The sequence below is a fragment of the Pristis pectinata genome, chromosome 1, assembly GCF_009764475.1.
Source record: "Pristis pectinata isolate sPriPec2 chromosome 1, sPriPec2.1.pri, whole genome shotgun sequence".
Classification (NCBI taxonomy): Eukaryota; Metazoa; Chordata; class Chondrichthyes; order Rhinopristiformes; family Pristidae; genus Pristis; species Pristis pectinata.
In genome coordinates, this window is record NC_067405.1 from 20,738,116 (window position 1) to 20,756,218 (window position 18,103).

At 38.9% G+C, this 18,103-nt stretch overlaps 1 protein-coding gene across 8 annotated transcripts in view; it reads left to right on the plus strand.

The window, feature by feature from the left end:
• orc4 (origin recognition complex, subunit 4) overlaps positions 1 to 18,103 on the plus strand; it is a 74,025-nt gene that overhangs the window by 31,602 nt on the left and 24,320 nt on the right. For all 8 annotated transcript variants that reach the window (XM_052026951.1, XM_052026947.1, XM_052026957.1 and 5 more), the window contains 4 exons: positions 2,772 to 2,847; positions 6,947 to 7,032; positions 11,355 to 11,403; positions 15,919 to 16,070. In XM_052026951.1, coding sequence (XP_051882911.1) covers positions 2,772 to 2,847; positions 6,947 to 7,032; positions 11,355 to 11,403; positions 15,919 to 16,070 — 363 coding nt within the window. The remainder of the gene's footprint in view (positions 1 to 2,771; positions 2,848 to 6,946; positions 7,033 to 11,354; positions 11,404 to 15,918; positions 16,071 to 18,103) is intronic.

The window sequence follows — 18,103 nt, forward strand, 5'->3', positions numbered from 1 at the left end:
GACTTGCACCCCAAGGTCTCATGTACATCAACACTCCTAAGGTCCCTTCTATATGTCCTCTCAGAATTTGACCTCCCAAAGTGCATTACCTCTCACTCATCTAGATTAAGTTCCATCTGGCACCACTCTGCCCAACCTTCCAGCTGATCTATGTCCCACTGTATCCTTAGACAGTCTTCTTTGTTGTCTATGACTCCACCAATTTTTGTGTTGTCTGCAGACGTACTAATCATACCTCCTGGATTCTGATCTACAATTGTGAAGCTTTTAGAAGGGTAAAATAAATTGCAGTTACTGAGCATGGATATTTGAAGGAAAATTGAGGCATGAATTATATCTGTTGACAGTTCTTGAAAATAAAAGAAAGAAATTGTTTTAGAATTTGTTTTATTCTACATCTGTGATCTGACTGCAGCAAAAGGCTCCTTCTAGATCCTAAACTCCATTCTTCCAAAACAATCTTAACTAAGGATTCCTTGTGGTCCTAAACTGCCCCATGTTTAATAATGTTAATAACAGTTTTTTTTAAACTTAGCGTAATGGAAATAAATGTGATTTGTTTTTTTTGCTGTGATGTAACATGCAAAAACCTCACCCCACCCCCCTCAGTCACCACTACCAGCAGCACCATTATTGCCAAGGCTGTGATTCAACTGCCTAATCCCAGACAAGAGAATCTATTCTTATTAAAGTGAGTCCAAGAAAGGAATTGGGGTAAAGCCAATTTTCAGTGTTTGCAAACAAATGATTAGACCTAATAAAGCACAAAGCATCACATTACAATCTACGCAAAGACTGGGTTGCTCCAGGATGGTTACTGGGCAATTAACAGTGTGATTACTTTGTAATTAATGTTTTTAAATTGCTGAACAGTCTTAATTATTTTTATCTTTTGGCCAGTACTTGATAAGGGAATCGTGTTGAGCTGCAGCAATGCACTACCTAGGCTGTCATAGATATTATTAGAACCAATACAATTTCTGATATATATTACCGCACTGGATTCGATGCAGACTGATCAGATGTTCAAATATCTAAAATGTTGGGGGAAACTGGACAAAAACAGTTGAATTTGAAGAAACAGCCAAGGATTTAGACTGCATGTTAGACTTAAATGTGCAATTCTATGAACAATGAAAGATAAAATTATGTTTAAATGGAAAACTATTGTACCATAAGTTGAGTAAGAATCAAGTTGGAAGAGATCTAGTAATATTAGTAAATTGCATTTGACATATGTGATCACTGCTAAAGCAATCAACTAAGCATGTAGAATAGTGAACTGCATACAGTGGAATGCAAAGTGGGAAAGTTCTGCTTAAATTTCTAGATTTAGGTTGAGACTTCTAGTGGCAGTACTGAAGTTTTCAGCAAAACATTTGTCAGAGCAGCTTTAATGCAGTCACAACATTTCTATGCTTGTCAAAAGTAATAATTCTTGTTTTTTTTTAATGGTTCCAGTTGGCTAGGATTCAAAATAGAGGTTACTCTTACTACTAAATGACCTCAATATTAAGCCCCCTTTCATTTCAAGGGGCCAGGAAGGGACAACAGGACAAGTTAAAATGTGAAACGTATGTAATCTGACGTACTCAGAATAGGTTAGGATGTCAAATGTCAAAGATGTCCAGAAATGCTGTGTGGATCAATGTACATTGTGAAGAGACAAACATGTTTAATGTTTTGAGTTGAAGATCCTTTTATTATTGCTTCATTCAGTTTCTTAGTGTCCATCCTATTGTAGACATTCCACTTGTTCTCCCCATTTGCTGCAACAAAAAATGCATATTTCCAAATATTTCCCAGTTCTAATGAAAAGGACATTGACCTGAAAAGTTGGCTCTATCTTGAAGAACTTGTCTGGAACTTAAATAAGCCCTTTGGCAAGATGAAGGATTTTTGACCAGGAACATTGTTTCTCTTTGCATGGATGCTGTCTGACCTGCTGAGTGTTTCTTGCATTTTCTGTTTTTATTTCAGATTTCCATAATCAACACTTAATTTTTAAAATTAAACTTAAGGGTATTCTGCTGTGGAGAGATGGTATACGTATTAATGTAACAATGTTGAAGCTCGGACTGAATTTTCTTTCTTTTTACAATATCTTTATTAATTCCACATAGAAAATACAGAGTACATGAATCCTAAAAAAGACAAAATACTACAGAATACATTGTGTTAAATCATACTTAAAATCACAATACCCCATATTGATAAAAATGATAATTAATAATTAAATTGAAATAATTTTAAAAAATCTAAACCCACTACCAAGACAGAATCCAGACTCATGGTTTCACTTCTGTTCATGTGTATGCCTCAAGAATTTTCCTGACCATCTCATTCTCCACTATGGTTAAACTATGATTCCGCTCCTCTCCATATTATCTCTAGAGTGACTTATGAGTTGTTTACTCCCTTCTGTGTTTGTCCTCTCAAATAAACTGCCATCTGCAGAAGGACTTCCAGCATCATCTATTGACACATAGCATCTTTTCATGGCCAGCTCCAACTGATACTAGCTACTCCAAAAACTGAAGAGCAGGTACTGGCTCCAAGACCAGAAACAACATTGTGCCCAGACCTCTCTACAATGATTGATCAGAGGTCTTGTGCACCCTCCACCTCTCAAATGGGTGCAAGTTATTTGTCTTTCTTCTGTGTCTGTGCCTTGTGCTATTGAGTTTTTTTAATCTTGCATCTTTAATAGTTAATGCCAAAGAAAGAGCTTTGGCTTCTTAAGTGTTGAACCCTTATTTTGTTTTCTTTAGCTGCTGAAGAGTGTGTTAAATGAACTGAAGAAAATGAAACAAATTGAGGAAAATCTTCTGCAAGTGCACTTAAATGGTAAGTAACATTTTCCAAAAGAGTGTTATGTATCTTTTACCTGTGGATCTATTGGTATTGGTATTGGTTTATTATTGTCACTTGTACTGAGGTACAGTGAAAAACTAGTCTTACAAACTGATCTTACAGGTCAATTCATTACACAGTGCAGTTACATCAAGTTAGTACAGAGTGCATTGATGTAGTACAGGTTAAAAAAGCCAATAACAGTACAGAGTAAAGTGTCACAGCTACAGAGAAAGTGCAGTGCAATAAGGTGCAAGGTCACAACAAGGTAGATCGTGAGGTCATGAGGTCATAGGTCATAGTCCATCTCATTGTATAAAGGAACTGTTCAATAGTCTTATCACTGTGGGGTAGAAGCTGTCCTTGTCTGGTGGTATGTGCCTTCAGGCTCCTGTATCTTCTACCTGATGGAAGAGTAGAGAAGGGAGAATGTCCCAGGTGGGTGGGGTCTTTGATTATGCTGGCTGCTACACCAAGACAATGAGAGGTAAATACAGAGTCCAAGGAGGGGAGGCTGGTGTCCGTGATGTGCTGGGCTGTGTCCACAACTCTCTGCAGCTTCTTGCGGTCTTGGGCAGAGCAGTTGCCGTACCAAGCCATGATAAATCCTGATAGGATGCTTTCTATGGTGCATCAGTAAAAGTTGGTGAGAGTCAAAGGGGACAAACCAAATTTCTTTAGCCTCCTGAGGAAGTAGAGGCGCTGGTGACCTTTCCTGGCCATGGCATCCACGTGGTTTGTCCAGAACAGGTTGTTGGTGATGTTCACTCCCAGGAACTTGAAGCTGTCAACCCTCTTGACCTCAGCACCATTGATGTAGACAGGTGTATGTACAGCGCCCCCTTTCCTGAAGTCAATGACCAGCCCTTTAGTTTTGTTGACATTGAGGGAAAGGTTGTTGTCATGACACCATTCCACTAAGCTCTCTATCTCCTTCCTGTACTTCGCACAGGGTTAATACAGTGTAATAGGGTTTTGTATAGAGTGAAGCTGTCTTAATCAATTGGATTGGAGAGAATTTGGAGTAAACAATGAAATCTGAGATGATGAAAGTAATTTTCAGCTTGATGCCAATACATAAAATTAGCATTGTCTGACTGGTGTCTGCAGTAGAAACTACTGTTTATTTGTTTACATTGGAAAATGAAACAGTTTAGTGTCTGGAATAGGTGCTTGACCAATAATGCAGTTTGTATACTCCAGCTGCAGATTGAAAATTAGTCCCTTATTGCATTCAGGGACAATTATATATTACTACTGAAGTTTATTTTTAAGAAAAGTCTTTCTTGACCTTATCTGAAGCGGTTGAGGGCAAGGAGTGGGGAAGAGAAAATGATGTCATCTGATAAATCTCCTTGTTTATGCAGAGAGTGGAAGGTGCCTGGAATGGGTTTCCAGGGGTAATAGTGGAAGCAGGCATTTTGGTGGAGCTTAAGAGGCTTTTCAAAAAATACATGAATGTGAAGGAAATGGAGGGAGATGGATGATACATAGGAGGAGGACATTCAGTATAAATTAGCATCAAGATCAGCACAATTTTGTGGGCCAAATGGCCTGTCCAGTGCTGTACTGTTCTATGTTTATTTTTATTATCTTCTTTGCATCCTAGCTGCAGCTCAGGAGGAGGGATTTTGAATTGTGTTAAATCATTTTTGTCTAATTTTACAGTGGTCCTGCAATATAAACTGAGATAAGCCAACCAACAAACTGTACTTCAGAATACCCTTTCCTTTCTTTGATCCCCAGTAGAACATTTCTACACTTGTGGCTGTGTTATGCCATGGGATCATATGAGATGTTTCTCATATTTCTGTAAAACATAGAAGGAGACCATCAGGACTATGCCAGTTCTCGGAGCAGTTCCAAAAACGACAGATGCTGGAAATCTGAAATAAAGTCAGAGAATGCTGCAACCACTCGGGTCAGGCAGCCTCTGTGGAGAGAAAAACGGAGTTAATGTTTCAATTCAGGGACCCTCTGTCACCCTTTGTTAGCTGACCTGACTGTTTCCAGCATTTCTTGTATTTGAGGCCAGAAGTTGGTAGCTTATAAAGAATAATGTTAAACCTTCCTGAACACGAGCCCAAACTTAAATAAACTGCAGTATTTATAACTATTTACAAGAAAAGTTATAAATAATGATCTTACCTGAAGCAGAGATAAACCAAGCAATATCAATTTCTTTGTTATGCGGATGATATCAATCCAAATGAACTGAAAGTGCATTAAGCGAATAATACCCCAGGGACCACTGATATTCCAATATTGAACCTTTGGAAGGAATTTGTGAGCCTCAGGACTGTTGCAATGAGCTTGACCCTATGAGGTCCATGGAGATTGGGAACAACTTAGCTTGGTGCCTATCTTCAAAAGGTGGCACATACACACGGGTAACAGCAGAATAATTTTTCTTAGTTATGGAATTAATTATCTCTTATAAATATCATCTGTATAGTAGTACATCGACATTTGCAAGAGGTAGTCTTGGTTGACAAATCTTCGATATATTGAGGAAGTGTCACCACTTTGTGGACTGTGGGGAAAACCCTTTGATATGTTGTACTTAAACTGTCAAAGACATATTTCATAGGCATTCAACACAAAAAAAAATGGATAAACTCAGGGATTTGGGATAAATTCTGGAGTGGAGAGCTCAACTTTCTAGTTTCAACTCTCCTCTAGTTTCCACATGGTGAAAGAACTACTGAGCTGACAGCACAAGGACATAGTGTTTGGCCTACTACTGTGTTTAATTTAAATAAATTAATCTTTGTTTATAAACATGCCAAGTGATTATCTTTTCAAATTGTATAGTATGGAACTTGTTCCTGGTTAATCCAGGTGCAAATTTGATGAACTCGCTTGGTTAGACCATGACAATTTTCTCCAGCCCACCTGACTTCTCTCCCTAGCTTCGTATCATTTCCAGATCTAAAGTTGGACCGACTGAATTCCAAGTTAATTAAAATGCATCAGGAACATGAATGGATAAATCACATTTTCTCTCCTTCACGTTCTTCCTTCAGCACAGTAAATTGTAATTGATGACTACTTTTTAACTACAATGGCTACTCCATCATATTCCATTATACCATGCTGCTTTCATGATTTTTTTTCAAGCAGTTCTCTATTGAAGACCTTTTGTGAAAGTCTAATTACACCATCATATATTTTCCTCCCTCTATATCTGGTCAATAATACAATCTCAAAAAGAACATATTGGATTAATAAAATTTACTATGTTTAAAGGTATAATGCATTTCTTTAAAGGTTGTTATTAGATAGGTACTTGTCCATTTTGTTGTCTTCAATTAATTTCACTTCTGTTTTCATTTTTATATTATTTGTTTTGGTCTCTGTAAAGAAGCTTCATTTATGTATTTACAGAAACATTTTGATGTTGAATGATATATTTTTAATATAAAAAAGCAACAATAACAAAAACCTTCGAAAAGAAAACTATTTGCTATTATTAACCATCTTTTATGTTTGTTCTTACTTGCATCTCAAGGTTCAAATGTGGTCCTTTGACTATCAAGTGATCTTAGGAAAATTTGTTTGGCACTTTAATTTACATCTATGAGCTTTCTCTCTGCAGCTTATTTGAATGAGAAATATTTTCTAAACACAAAAGGACTTTTTTACTTATTGTCACCGATCAACTCTGGTGCTGAAGATAATGTTGCTGTCTCACGGTTTCAGTGATCTGGGGTCAGGACTGGTCTCCGGTGCTGTGTGAAATTTCCATGTTCTTCCTGTTCCTGTGTGGTTTTTTTTCTCAAGCTGCTCCATTTCCTTCCACAATGAAGGACAGCTGCTTGGAAACCTGATTGGCTGCTACAAAGCACTCTAGTGTAGGTGGGTGGTAGGAGAATTGAATGGGGAGTTAATGGGCATGTGAGAGAGAATAAGTTACAGGGACATAAGTAGTGGATTGGGATTGATGGGATTGCTCTGATTTTATGGGCCCTTCTATGTCATAAAGAAATAGGAGAAATTTTTCTTGTGGGAAATAGCTTTATTTTTATTCCCCATTTGTACAAATGTTGAAGTAGTAAGACTATTGTGGTCATGATTTTTGTTTACATCTTAGGGTTATTGCAAACAGATGACAAGATTGCACTGAAAGAAATCACAAGGCAGCTTCAGCTTGAGAATGTTGTTGGAGATAAAGTTTTTGTGAGTTATTTATTTGACTTTTCAATTGTGACATTTTGTATGTTTTTGTACCTAAAATTACAATAGCCTTTTAAAAATTGGAATGAAAGTCTTAAAACCAACATCTTTCAGTATGTATGAGTTAACTCCTGTAAGTGAATAATTTTAACATCAGTAGACCTGATCTACCCTTTGACATCAATTTTTAACAAAAATTTTGCAGAAGTATCTAAATGTGCTGCTGTTTCCACATGTTAGAACTAATATTGCAAGTGTGTAAAATCACAAATGTCTTATAATTATTCCAATTACATTTATTCCCATCATGTTTCTTTCCTTTTTTCACAATTGGGATTTTTCTAGGTTTGTGTGTCACTCATTCCTTAATGCTGCAAACCTTCTGGTGAAGTTACTCCTCAGCTTTATTGGGAGGGAGTTCCAGGATGTTGATGTTGGAGGAGATGTATTGGGAGGGTAGTATACTGACATGAATTGAAAATTAGTTGACAGGTAGGAAACAGTAGGAATAAACATGTGTTTTTCCAGGTGGTAGGTGGTAACTAATGGGTTAACATGATGATCAATGCTTGGGCCCCAGCTATTCACAACATACGTATCAATGATTTGTACGAGGGAACTAAATGTAACCAAACTCTCCAAGTTTGCAAACAACACAAAGGTGTTGTAGATCGGGTAGGAGTTGGGGGTGTGATTGTGAGCTAAGAGGAGGATGCAAAGGGGATCCAGTTTGATATAGACAAGTTGTATGAGTGGGTAAATGAATGACAAGTGCATTTTAACTTGGATATATGGGAGGTTATTCACTTTGGTTCTAATGACAGATTATTATTTGAATGGTGACACATTGGGAAATGAGAAGGTGCAACGAAATTTGGATGTTCTTGCAAGCTTTTAGGTACAAAAGCAATTGGAAAGGTAAATGGTACATTGGCCTTCATTGTTAGAGGATTTAGGTACAGGGACAAGGATGCCTTGCTGCAGCTGCACAGGGCCTGGTGAGACCTCCTTTGGAGTTTTGTGTGCAGTTCATGGTCTCCTTTTCTGAAGGGAGTGCAATGAAAATTTTCTGGATTATTTCCTAGGATTGCAGGTCCAATATATAAGCAGACATAAGGTTGATCAAGCCTGTATTCTGGGGAGCTTAGGAGATCTCATAGAAACCTGTAAAATTCTGAAAGGACTTGATGCAGGGTAGATGTTCCTGAAGGCTAGAGAATCTGGAACTAGGGGTCACGGCCTTAGATTATGAGTATGCCATATAGAACCAAAATCAGCAGAAATTTCTTAAGCCAAAAGATTATGAATCTCTGGAACTCTACCACAGGGCAGTGGAGGCTAAGACATTAAATATATCCAGTAAGGAGATGGATATAAAAGGGATGAAGAGATATGGGGAAAGGCTGAAGCAGGGTACTAGAGCGGATGATAATGTTGAAAGCTAGAGCAGGCCAGAAGGGCAATGGCCCACTCTTTCTCCTTCCATGTTTCTATGAGTGGTTCCAGCGAAACCTCTGTTGGTCAGTGAGCAGGTTATTGCTGATGATTTCGAGTAGACTGATTGAGCAGAGATTCACATTACAATAAGATTTTTTATTACTGACATATGACGTGAAATTTGTTGTTTTGCAGCAGCAGTACAGTGCAAAGACATAAAAAATCTATAAATTACAAAAATAAATAAACAGTGTAAAAGAAAGGTGTTCATGGGTTCGTGGATCATTCAGAAATCTGATGGCGGAGGGGGAGAAGCTGCTTCTGAATCATTGAGTTTGGGTCTTCAGGCTCCTGTACCTCCTCCCTGATGGTAGTAATAAGAAGAGGGCATGTCCCGGATGGTGAGGGTCCTTATGATAGATCTCACCTTCTTGAGGCACCGCCTCTTGGAGATGTTCTCAATGGTGGGGAGGGTTGTGTCCGTGATGGAGCTGGTTGAGTCTATAACCCTCTGCAGCCTCTTGTGCTCCTGTGCATTGGAGGCTCCATACCAAGCTGTGACGCAACTAGTGAGTTTGCTCTCCACCGTGCATCTACAGAAATTTGTAAGAATCTTTGACATACCAAATCTGCTCAAGCTCCTAATGAAGTAGAGCCACTGACGTGCCTTTATCGTGATTGCATCAATGTGTTGGGCCCAGGATAGATCCTCTGAGATGTTGACACTCAGGAACTTGAAGCTGCTCACCCTTTCCACTGCTGATCCTTCAATGAGGACTGTGTGTTGTGTGTTCTCCTGACTTCCCCTTCCTGAAGTCAACAATCAGTTCCTTGGTCTTGCTGACGAGTGCAAGGTTGTTGTTGCGACACCACTCAACCAGCCGATCTACCTCGCTCCTGTAAGTGTCGTCCTCGCCATCTGAGATTCTACCAACAACAGTGGTATCATCGGCGAATTTATAGATGGTGTTTGACCTGTGCTTAGCCACACAGTCATGAGTATAGAGAGAGTAGACCAGTGGGCTAAGCACGCATCCTTGAGGTGTGCCTGATAGATGCCAGTGCTGTAATTGCAAAAGCAGCTTGGTTACTTACCTGTCTAGTTCTGGATTGTAGGCCTTCTCTGTTACAACAATAATACTGCCTAATCTCCTAACCTGTCATGTATCCAATGCTCACAGCACATGGAATGAATTGAATTGGCTGAGGACTAGATGCTTTGGATGTAACGAGGAAGCCTCATGGCATTTCTGCCTGAACATGATTGGGCCCGTTATTGATGAGGACAGAAACGTACTTGCAAGTTCCTCCCATTTAGTTGTTTGTCCCCCACCATTCATGAACAGATATATCAGAAATACAGAGATTTGATTTGATCATTTTTCTTTGAGATCTCTTAGCTCTATCTGTGCATGGCATTTTTACTGTTTAGCGCACACGTAGTTCTGTGACAAGTTTTTGAAAATGGGGACCTTTTGAAGTTGACAGAAGTCCTAGTTTAGAGAACCGTCATGTTGAGCACCCTCCTACACTGCAGCCAGCTATACTGCTCATCTACCAAATTCATATCAAGGTCTTTGAGAGTTTCCATTAGTGGTGCCTGTATTGAATCCTGTGGAGCAAATGGTAGGACCATCAGACTAATGCAAGGCCATGAAGCTGCATCCACCACCATCAAAGACTTGCTCTTGAGGAATAAGGTCATATAGCTAAGCCATTGCATTCAGATACCCACAAACATTCTAGCTTGCCAGACTCATTCCTCCCAGCTCTGTTGGCCAATGCTCAAATGGCACCCAGAAGAAACAGTAGAATGACACAATCAAGGCCAACGTCTCACAGTGGCCAGAAAATCCATGTCTGCAAGGCACAAATAACTGCTCGGCATGGTGTCATCCGTCCTATCAAAGCACACATCATTTCAAGGCCCAATGACCTGATGCTGTGGCAGAATGGTGTGGTGAAGAAAGGAGAAGGGGGCCAACCTGGGGCTGCAACATACTCTCCCTTGCGCTGGAACGTGTCCCCTGCCGAAGAATTTGTGCATCCAAAACTGGACCCCTCAGGCACCTGAAGAACCACCTGAACCTGATGGTTATCTTCCTCTATTCCAAGGGACTGAATTCTTCAACAAGTCCTGTGTTGAGGCTTCACTAGATTAGCACTTCAGTTTTAAGCATGCCTGCTGCTGCACCCAGCTTGCCCTTCTGCACTCGTTGAACTAGGGTTGATTCCCAGGTGTGCAATGAGGTTGCATCATGTGGTGAGATACATTTCTGCTGCTACCGTGTCTTAATGGATGCCGAGTTTTGAGTTGCCAGATCTTTCTGAGCCTATCCCATTTAGTGTGATTGTAGTACTAAACAATACATTGGAGAGGGTCCTTGATGGTGGTTCTTAATACAATCGATTTTGTTTTTAAAGTACCAAAGTAAAAGAGAAACTGCTGGGGGCACACAACAAGTCAAACAGCATCTTTAGAGAAAGAAACATAGTGAACACCTAAGGTTAATTGTGGTTCTTTCATGAGAACTGGTCACTGACCTGAAACATTAACTCTGTTTCAGATGTGCCGGAACTGCTGAGTATCCTTGGCATTTTCATTATTTATGTTGGATTTCAGCATTTGCTGTTTTATTTTGAAACTTCTATTCATGCTTTCCAAAGAGCAATAATGTAAAACTAACTTGGCCTGTTAATCCTGAATTGATGTCATTGCAACTACATAAATTGCAAAAATACAACATCTTATTCATCATGCAGTACATCTGGAGGATAACATTTAAATATAATTTTAATTCTTTGGTATATGCACAAAATCCATGACAAATGGGGGGGGGGGGGGGGGGAAGAAAAAGCACCTGACTACATTTATGCTGTAATTACAGGGCAGTTCTGCTGAAAATCTTGCTTTTCTTCTTGAAGCTTTGAAAAAAGGTACAGATTTTTGTTGTTGATTGTTTCATTAAAGTTTATCACTTGGTAATTTTTAAGATAATTGTTGTTAATTACATAACACTACATGAGTCAAATTTGATTGTCTTGTTATTGTGTTTCTACTCTGCTGATTTTCCTCACTTCAACTTTTGGAGCCTGTTTTCTGCTTTTTTCAGCATGTTACCAGCAAGTAGAAGATTGACCAGGATGTTGCCTAGACTGGAGGACTTTAATTATGGGGAGAACTGGGATAGGCTGGGCTTATTTTCCCTGGAGCAAAGGAGGCTGAGGGGTGACTTGATAAAAGATTATGATAGGCATAGATAGAGTAGATAGTCAAAACCTATGGTGAAATGGTAGGGGTATCAAAACAAGAAGGCAATAGTTTACGATGAGAGAAAGGAATTTTAAAGGTAATCAGAGGGTTTTTTTTTGTACAGAGAGGTTGATATTTGGAACTCACTGCCAGAGGAGGTGATGGAATCAGATACAATTACTGTGTTTAGGTGGCATTTAGACACTTTGAAATAGGCAAAGCATTGAAGGATACAGACCTAATGCAGACAAATGTGATTAGCGTAGAGGGCTCATTGGTGTTGTACAATTCTTTGACTCATTCAGGTGACTGGTCTTTATGTTTAAGTTTGCACAATAGGTATACATTGATGATTTGAGTGAGATATTTGGCTGAACAAGAGTGTAAACCTCCTTGCTCAAATGTCCCCACAGAGTCACTTGAGAGCAGAAACCCAGCTGTTTTGCTCTCCTTCCCTGCATGAAGACAAGGATGCCAAGTGTGGTGACCCTGTTCTCACCTCACTGCTGCTCTAATTGAGATCACCAGGACAAAGCCAGTCCAGCTCAGCTCCATGCACTCAGCCATCAGGGAATCGCCATTTGAACATAAATTACATTGCTCCATTTTAGCTTTCGCAATCTTGTAGGCAAACCTAGGAATAGTAAGTAAATGAGACAGTAATCTTTCAGAATAATCTTTCAGGAGTTCAATTGTTTAGGTGTTTCTCATTCATCTGGGAATTTAAATTAGGATTTGTGTTTTTTTGGTTAGTTCAGCTGTGCAAAGTTCAAATTTGGACGATCAGATTCCAGAAGTATTTAATTTTTATCAGAGCTTAAGCCAAAGTCCCAAATGTTTAATGTTAATAAGTTACAAAAACAAAGTTATGAATCATAGCCTCTCTGAACTTGGACTGTACAACGATCTTAAAACAGCATGGGGTAAAGTGGCCCCCATGCTGGAGGAGATAAAATATTTTGGCATTTATACAAGTTAGTTGCAATGTTTTATCAGCCTTACTAAAGTGGAGCTGTCCTGATTTCTGGTGTGGTTACTGTAAAGTCGTATGTCAATTTATTGGTATTGGTTTGGTATTATAAAATGTATAAAATACAACACTACCTAACATACCTGGAGTGAATCCAAAAATGTAACTAAGTAGAAGCACAGAAGATGTTAAATGGATGCACATTTTATTTGTAGAGTAAACAATTGAATCTAACTGAAAACTGAGGATGGAGTAAACATTTGCTACGCCCTCTTAAAATCAAGAATTATTTATCTGTAAAATTCACAGAATAGTCATGTACACTCAAAATGCTGAAAATTATTCTGTTCCCATTTGTCTTGTGTAGATTACTTTTCCCTTTTTCCTCTTTCTGTTTTTGTCTCTTTCATGCCAGTAGATCGCATGCTGGCACCTCTGATTTTATCTCATTGTAACATTTAATGCAAGACCATTAAAGAAACTATTTGTGAGTTCCATGGAAATAGCACTGGATAAATTCATGTTGGATCTGCACGTCCAAAAAATGTTATTATTTAATTGTACTATTTCATAAAGTTATATTTTTATCTTTTTAGGTTGCTTCCTTAAAACAAATATGATTATATATTTTTTTAAAAAAGCTGGTTTTAAAAATTGCTGATGGGAGGCTGTGACTGATGAAACTGGTCTTTCCCTCTTCTGTACATTTTTTCCCCTGGAGCTGTACATTTGTTTACTACTCCCTTGGCCTCAATGACAACCATTCAGCATTTGTGCAAAGCTTCTTTATTTAAACCTTCCTTATTTAAACCTTCCCTGGAATCGTAGGTTCCTTTGGGCTTGGGTCTCATTAGATAATCTTTGCAGTGCAGAAATGGGTAATTCATTTGGCCTAAGTCTAAATGTTGACTGTTTCTCTTTCCACAGATGCTGCTTGATCTGCTGAGTGGTTCTAGCACTTTGTTTTTATTTCAGGTGTCCAGCATCTGCAGTATTTCTTTATATTGATTTTCATGGCCTCTGTCAATTTATGTATCACTTGCTGTGGAGCTATGCATATTCTAAAGAACCTTTCCATTTGTAATATAGAATTCAGCCTGTCCTCAGTAATTCAACTAACCAAGACCTCTATATTGCTGAACATAGGGCAAACTAAATATACCAAGAATGAATACAAAAACAAAAAAAAGGACAGGTTCAGACCTAGTGACTCAAATTCTTGGATAGATCAAGCTAATTTACTTTCCCTTTGCTTGTAGTTAATGAATCGCAAATGTTATCACAAACTGAATTTCTGGGTACAAGATCATTCAACGTGAGGGATTCTTTCCAAGTTGCATTATTAGTTTTACCTTCAATATTGATTTGAAAGATCTTCCTTATAGAAGAAAATAACATGCATTTCACTTTCCCCTTGAAAGTGAAGCTGTAGAGAATGTCACAGCATTTTCTGTTGTTAAATTATATGCATTTTGTAACCATTCTACTATTTTAAATAGTTTTTTTTATTTGGAAAAGCAACACTAGGTACACCATGCCTGAATCTCTTATAGATTAATGGGTAGGAATTGTTAGTTGAAGGTTGGCACGAGTTTCATTGTGATCTCCATGGAAACAGCTGTTGTGTTTACTCTGGAGTATTTTTGGGATGGCTTCTGTAATTGAAGGTGATCATTGTCAGCAATGGCTGATAGCAGGCAGTGCTGCAGGGACCTTTTCATGGCTCAGCTCATTTCAGATGGTTGTGTGAGCACAGCTGAAGTCAGAAATAACCTAGAGGTCAGAGATGCACGAGACTGCAGATGCTGGAATCTAGAGCTAAAAACAAACTGCTGGTGGAACTCTAGCGGTTCAGGCAGCAATTGTAGAGGGAAATGGACAGTTAACGTTTCACGTTGAGGCCCTTCATCTGGATGTAGAGGTCAGGTGCCATCTGACTTCCTAGTTTGCCACTGGATTTGAGTCTAGCTGTAGCGCACTTGTGCAATCTCAAAATAGGAAGATCATTTTGAAAGGGTGGAGGAAGAAATTAAAAGATAATTTAGGAAAAGGTTCTTTTTAAATGGCAGGATGGAAGCTAGTAGCTTGAAAAAAGTACAAAAGAAAACAAACCTAATGATTAATTTTAGTGAGCATGCTAGGTATTAATGAACCTTTGCTTACTTAGACTGGAATTGTGATATTTCTAAATCATGAACAGAGTCCAAGCAACAGTTAAACCTACCTTGGGCAATATGGTTCCAGCTATCAGATGCACATTTTCCCCAAGATGAGTGCAAAGTTTTTCCTCTAGCAGCCAGCACTTTTGTTTTTGCTCTACAAAATTGACTCGTCTTTCTCTAGTTAAAAGAATAGAATGCTTTATGCCATTAGTGAAAATCCAGAGAGAGTGAGAGAGAGAGGGAAACACAGGAGGCAATGATCAAAAATAAAAACTGAATATGTGTTAGATATGGATATAATTTCTAAAGTATTATGAATCTACCATTGTTTTATTTGTGTAATTCTAAATCAAGAAGAAGACAACTCCTTGAATTCCTGCATTGTTTCAGAATTGGAAATTCCTTGAGTTTCTTTTGATGGGGTTGATAATGATTTCCAGCAAGACCAGAATAAAAATGGGCTTTGGATTTCTCTGCAGTTTTGTTCGAATGTTTAGATTCTTCTCATTTTCTATTAATCCTTGAGTTTTTTAAAAATTATTTACCAATGTGGGTGCCACTAGCAACATCAGCATTTACTGCTCAAGTCAAAATGCTCTTGAGAGGATGATGGTGAGTAGCCACCTTGAACAGCTACCATCCTTCTGGAGAAGATACTCCCATATAACTGTTGGGTAAAGAGTTGGAAAATTTACACCCAGCTACCATAAGGATTATGATATTATTTCTAATGGTGTGCGACTTCAGGAACCTTCAGCTGATGTTCTTTCCATGTGCCTGCTGCCCTTGTCCTTTATTGTGGTAGAGATGACACTTTTGAGAGGTGATGGCATGTACCTAGTGACCATATTCTTCTGACGGGTGAAATTGCCGTTCCTTCTTTGAATGGTCTGAGTCAAAACAAAGATGATAACTTTTAGCCAAGGAAGATAATTAAAGAGAGTGAAAGCTTTACAAAATGATAAAGGAAGAAAAAAGCCGAGAAAATACAACAGCTTTAAATACTGATGTGGAAAAGAAAACTGCAAGTGTCTTTTTAAATTAATATTTGATACTCTTATTTCTAGGAAACCGCAGCAGCAGTAGGCCAGTGCTTTTTATTTTGGATGAGTTTGACCTCTTTGCTCATCACAAGAATCAGACATTGCTTTATAACCTCCTTGATATTGCTCAGGCAGCCCAGACACCTGTAGCAGTAATAGGTCTAACTTGTCGACTGGTAAGTGTACAAGAAATTCCTTTATTTTTCCCAAAAGAAAATGAACATCATTTGTTTTTCGCAAAATCAGATTCAGCTCTTAAAGTATGTCTTTCATTTGTGTTTTTTTGTTCCTATACAGTTTTTTTTATTGTCACCATCTAGTGTTGCTGGAGATTGTTAGAAATTGAAATTATCAGGGTGCTTAAGATGAGAAAATAATGGTGAATAGTAGGATGCAAAATTCAAAGCAGCATTATCAGCAGACATGATGCAAGGTCACGACCCAAAATGTAGACCACCCCTTTGCCTCCATAGTTGCTTCTTGATCCACTGGCTTCCTCAAGCAGTTTGTTTTTTTTTTGCAACACCTGCAGTCTCTTGTCTTCAAAGCAGCATCCTATTAGCATAGAGAAGCCTACATTTTGCTTTCAGCAGCAAATGAATGAGACCAGGAATTTGTTACATTTCCATTTGCTCATTGTCTTTCTGTGAGATTTTGTCCTGGAACTGGATGTGAATTTTCAAGATAAAAACTGAAAGCATAACCTCTGCAGGGACTCTGAACTGGAATAATAACTGCATCTCTTTACCCAAGAATTGGTCATGAGCGGCACATTCAGAACCATGGCACAATATTGAATGTGATCAGTGGCGTTTAGAATGTGGAATTAGGGTCACAGAGTTATATAGCACAGAAACTGGCCTTTTGCCCACCATATAAATGCTGACCAATTTTTTTTTAAGATTTTAAATCCTGAGAATGTTACTCTGCTAAAATCTTCAAAGCTAGAGATTTTTTCCTAGTAATTTAAAATTTAGCCCATGGTTACTTGCACTGAAATGGCCTTTCCTATTCATTTTCCAAAAGCACTGTCCCAAAGATGTGATACCTAGCTGACTGATTATTGAACAATCTTGTCCTCCTTGGGAATGCTGGTCAGACATGAGACTGTGTTTGATTTGTTATTGGGTAATGAACCTGGTCAGGTGTCAGATCTCTCAGTGGGTGAACATTTTGGTGATAGTGAACATAATTCTCTCTCCTTTACGTTAGCACTGGAGAGGGATAGGAACGGACAGGCTAGAAAGGTGTTTACTTGGATTAAAGGGAATTATGAGGCTCTCAGGCAGGAAATTGGAAGAGTAAATTGGGAACAAATCTTCTCAGGGAAAAGTACGGAAGATATGTGGCAAATATTCAGGGGATATTTGTGTGGAGCTCTGCATAGATGTGTTCTGATGAGACGGGAGTTATGATAGGATACAGGAACCGTGGTGTACGAAGGCTATAATAAATCTAGTCAAAAGGAAAAGAAAAGCATATAAAAGGTACAGAGAGCTAGGTCATGTTAGAGATCTGGAGGAGTACAAGGCTAAAAGGAAGGAAGTTCTCTTTCTTGAGATTAGGAGAGCCTGAAGGGGACATGAGAAGGCTTTGGCGGGCAGGATTAAGGAAAACCCCAAGGCGTTCTACAAGTCTGTGAAGAGTAAGAGGATGAAATGCGAAAGGATAGGGCCTATCAAGTGCGGCAGTGGGAAAGTGTGTATGGATCCGGAAGAAATAGCGGGCTACTTAATGAATACTTTACATCAGTATTCACCATGGAAGAAGATCTGGGGGATTGTAGTGGGGACTTGCAGCGGCCATGCAGATATTAGAAAAGAGGTGGTGCCAAAACTTTTGGAAAGCATCAAGTTATATAAGTCGTCAGGACCGGATGAGATGTACCCCAGGTTGCTGTGGGAGGCGAGGGAGGAGATTGCAGAGCCTCTGATGATGATCTTTGCGTCGTCCATGGAGACGGGAGAGGTTCCAGAAGATTGGAGGGTTGCAGATGTTCTTCCCTTATTCAAGAAGGGGAGTAGGGATAGCCCAGGAAATTATAGACCGGTGAGTCTTACCTCAGTGGTTGGTAAGCTGATGGAGAAGATCCTGAGAGGCAGGATTTATGAACATTTGGAGAGGTATAATATGATTAGGAATAGTCAGCATGGCTTTGTGAAGGGCAGGTCCTGCCTTACGAGCCTGATTGAATTTTTTGAGGATGTGA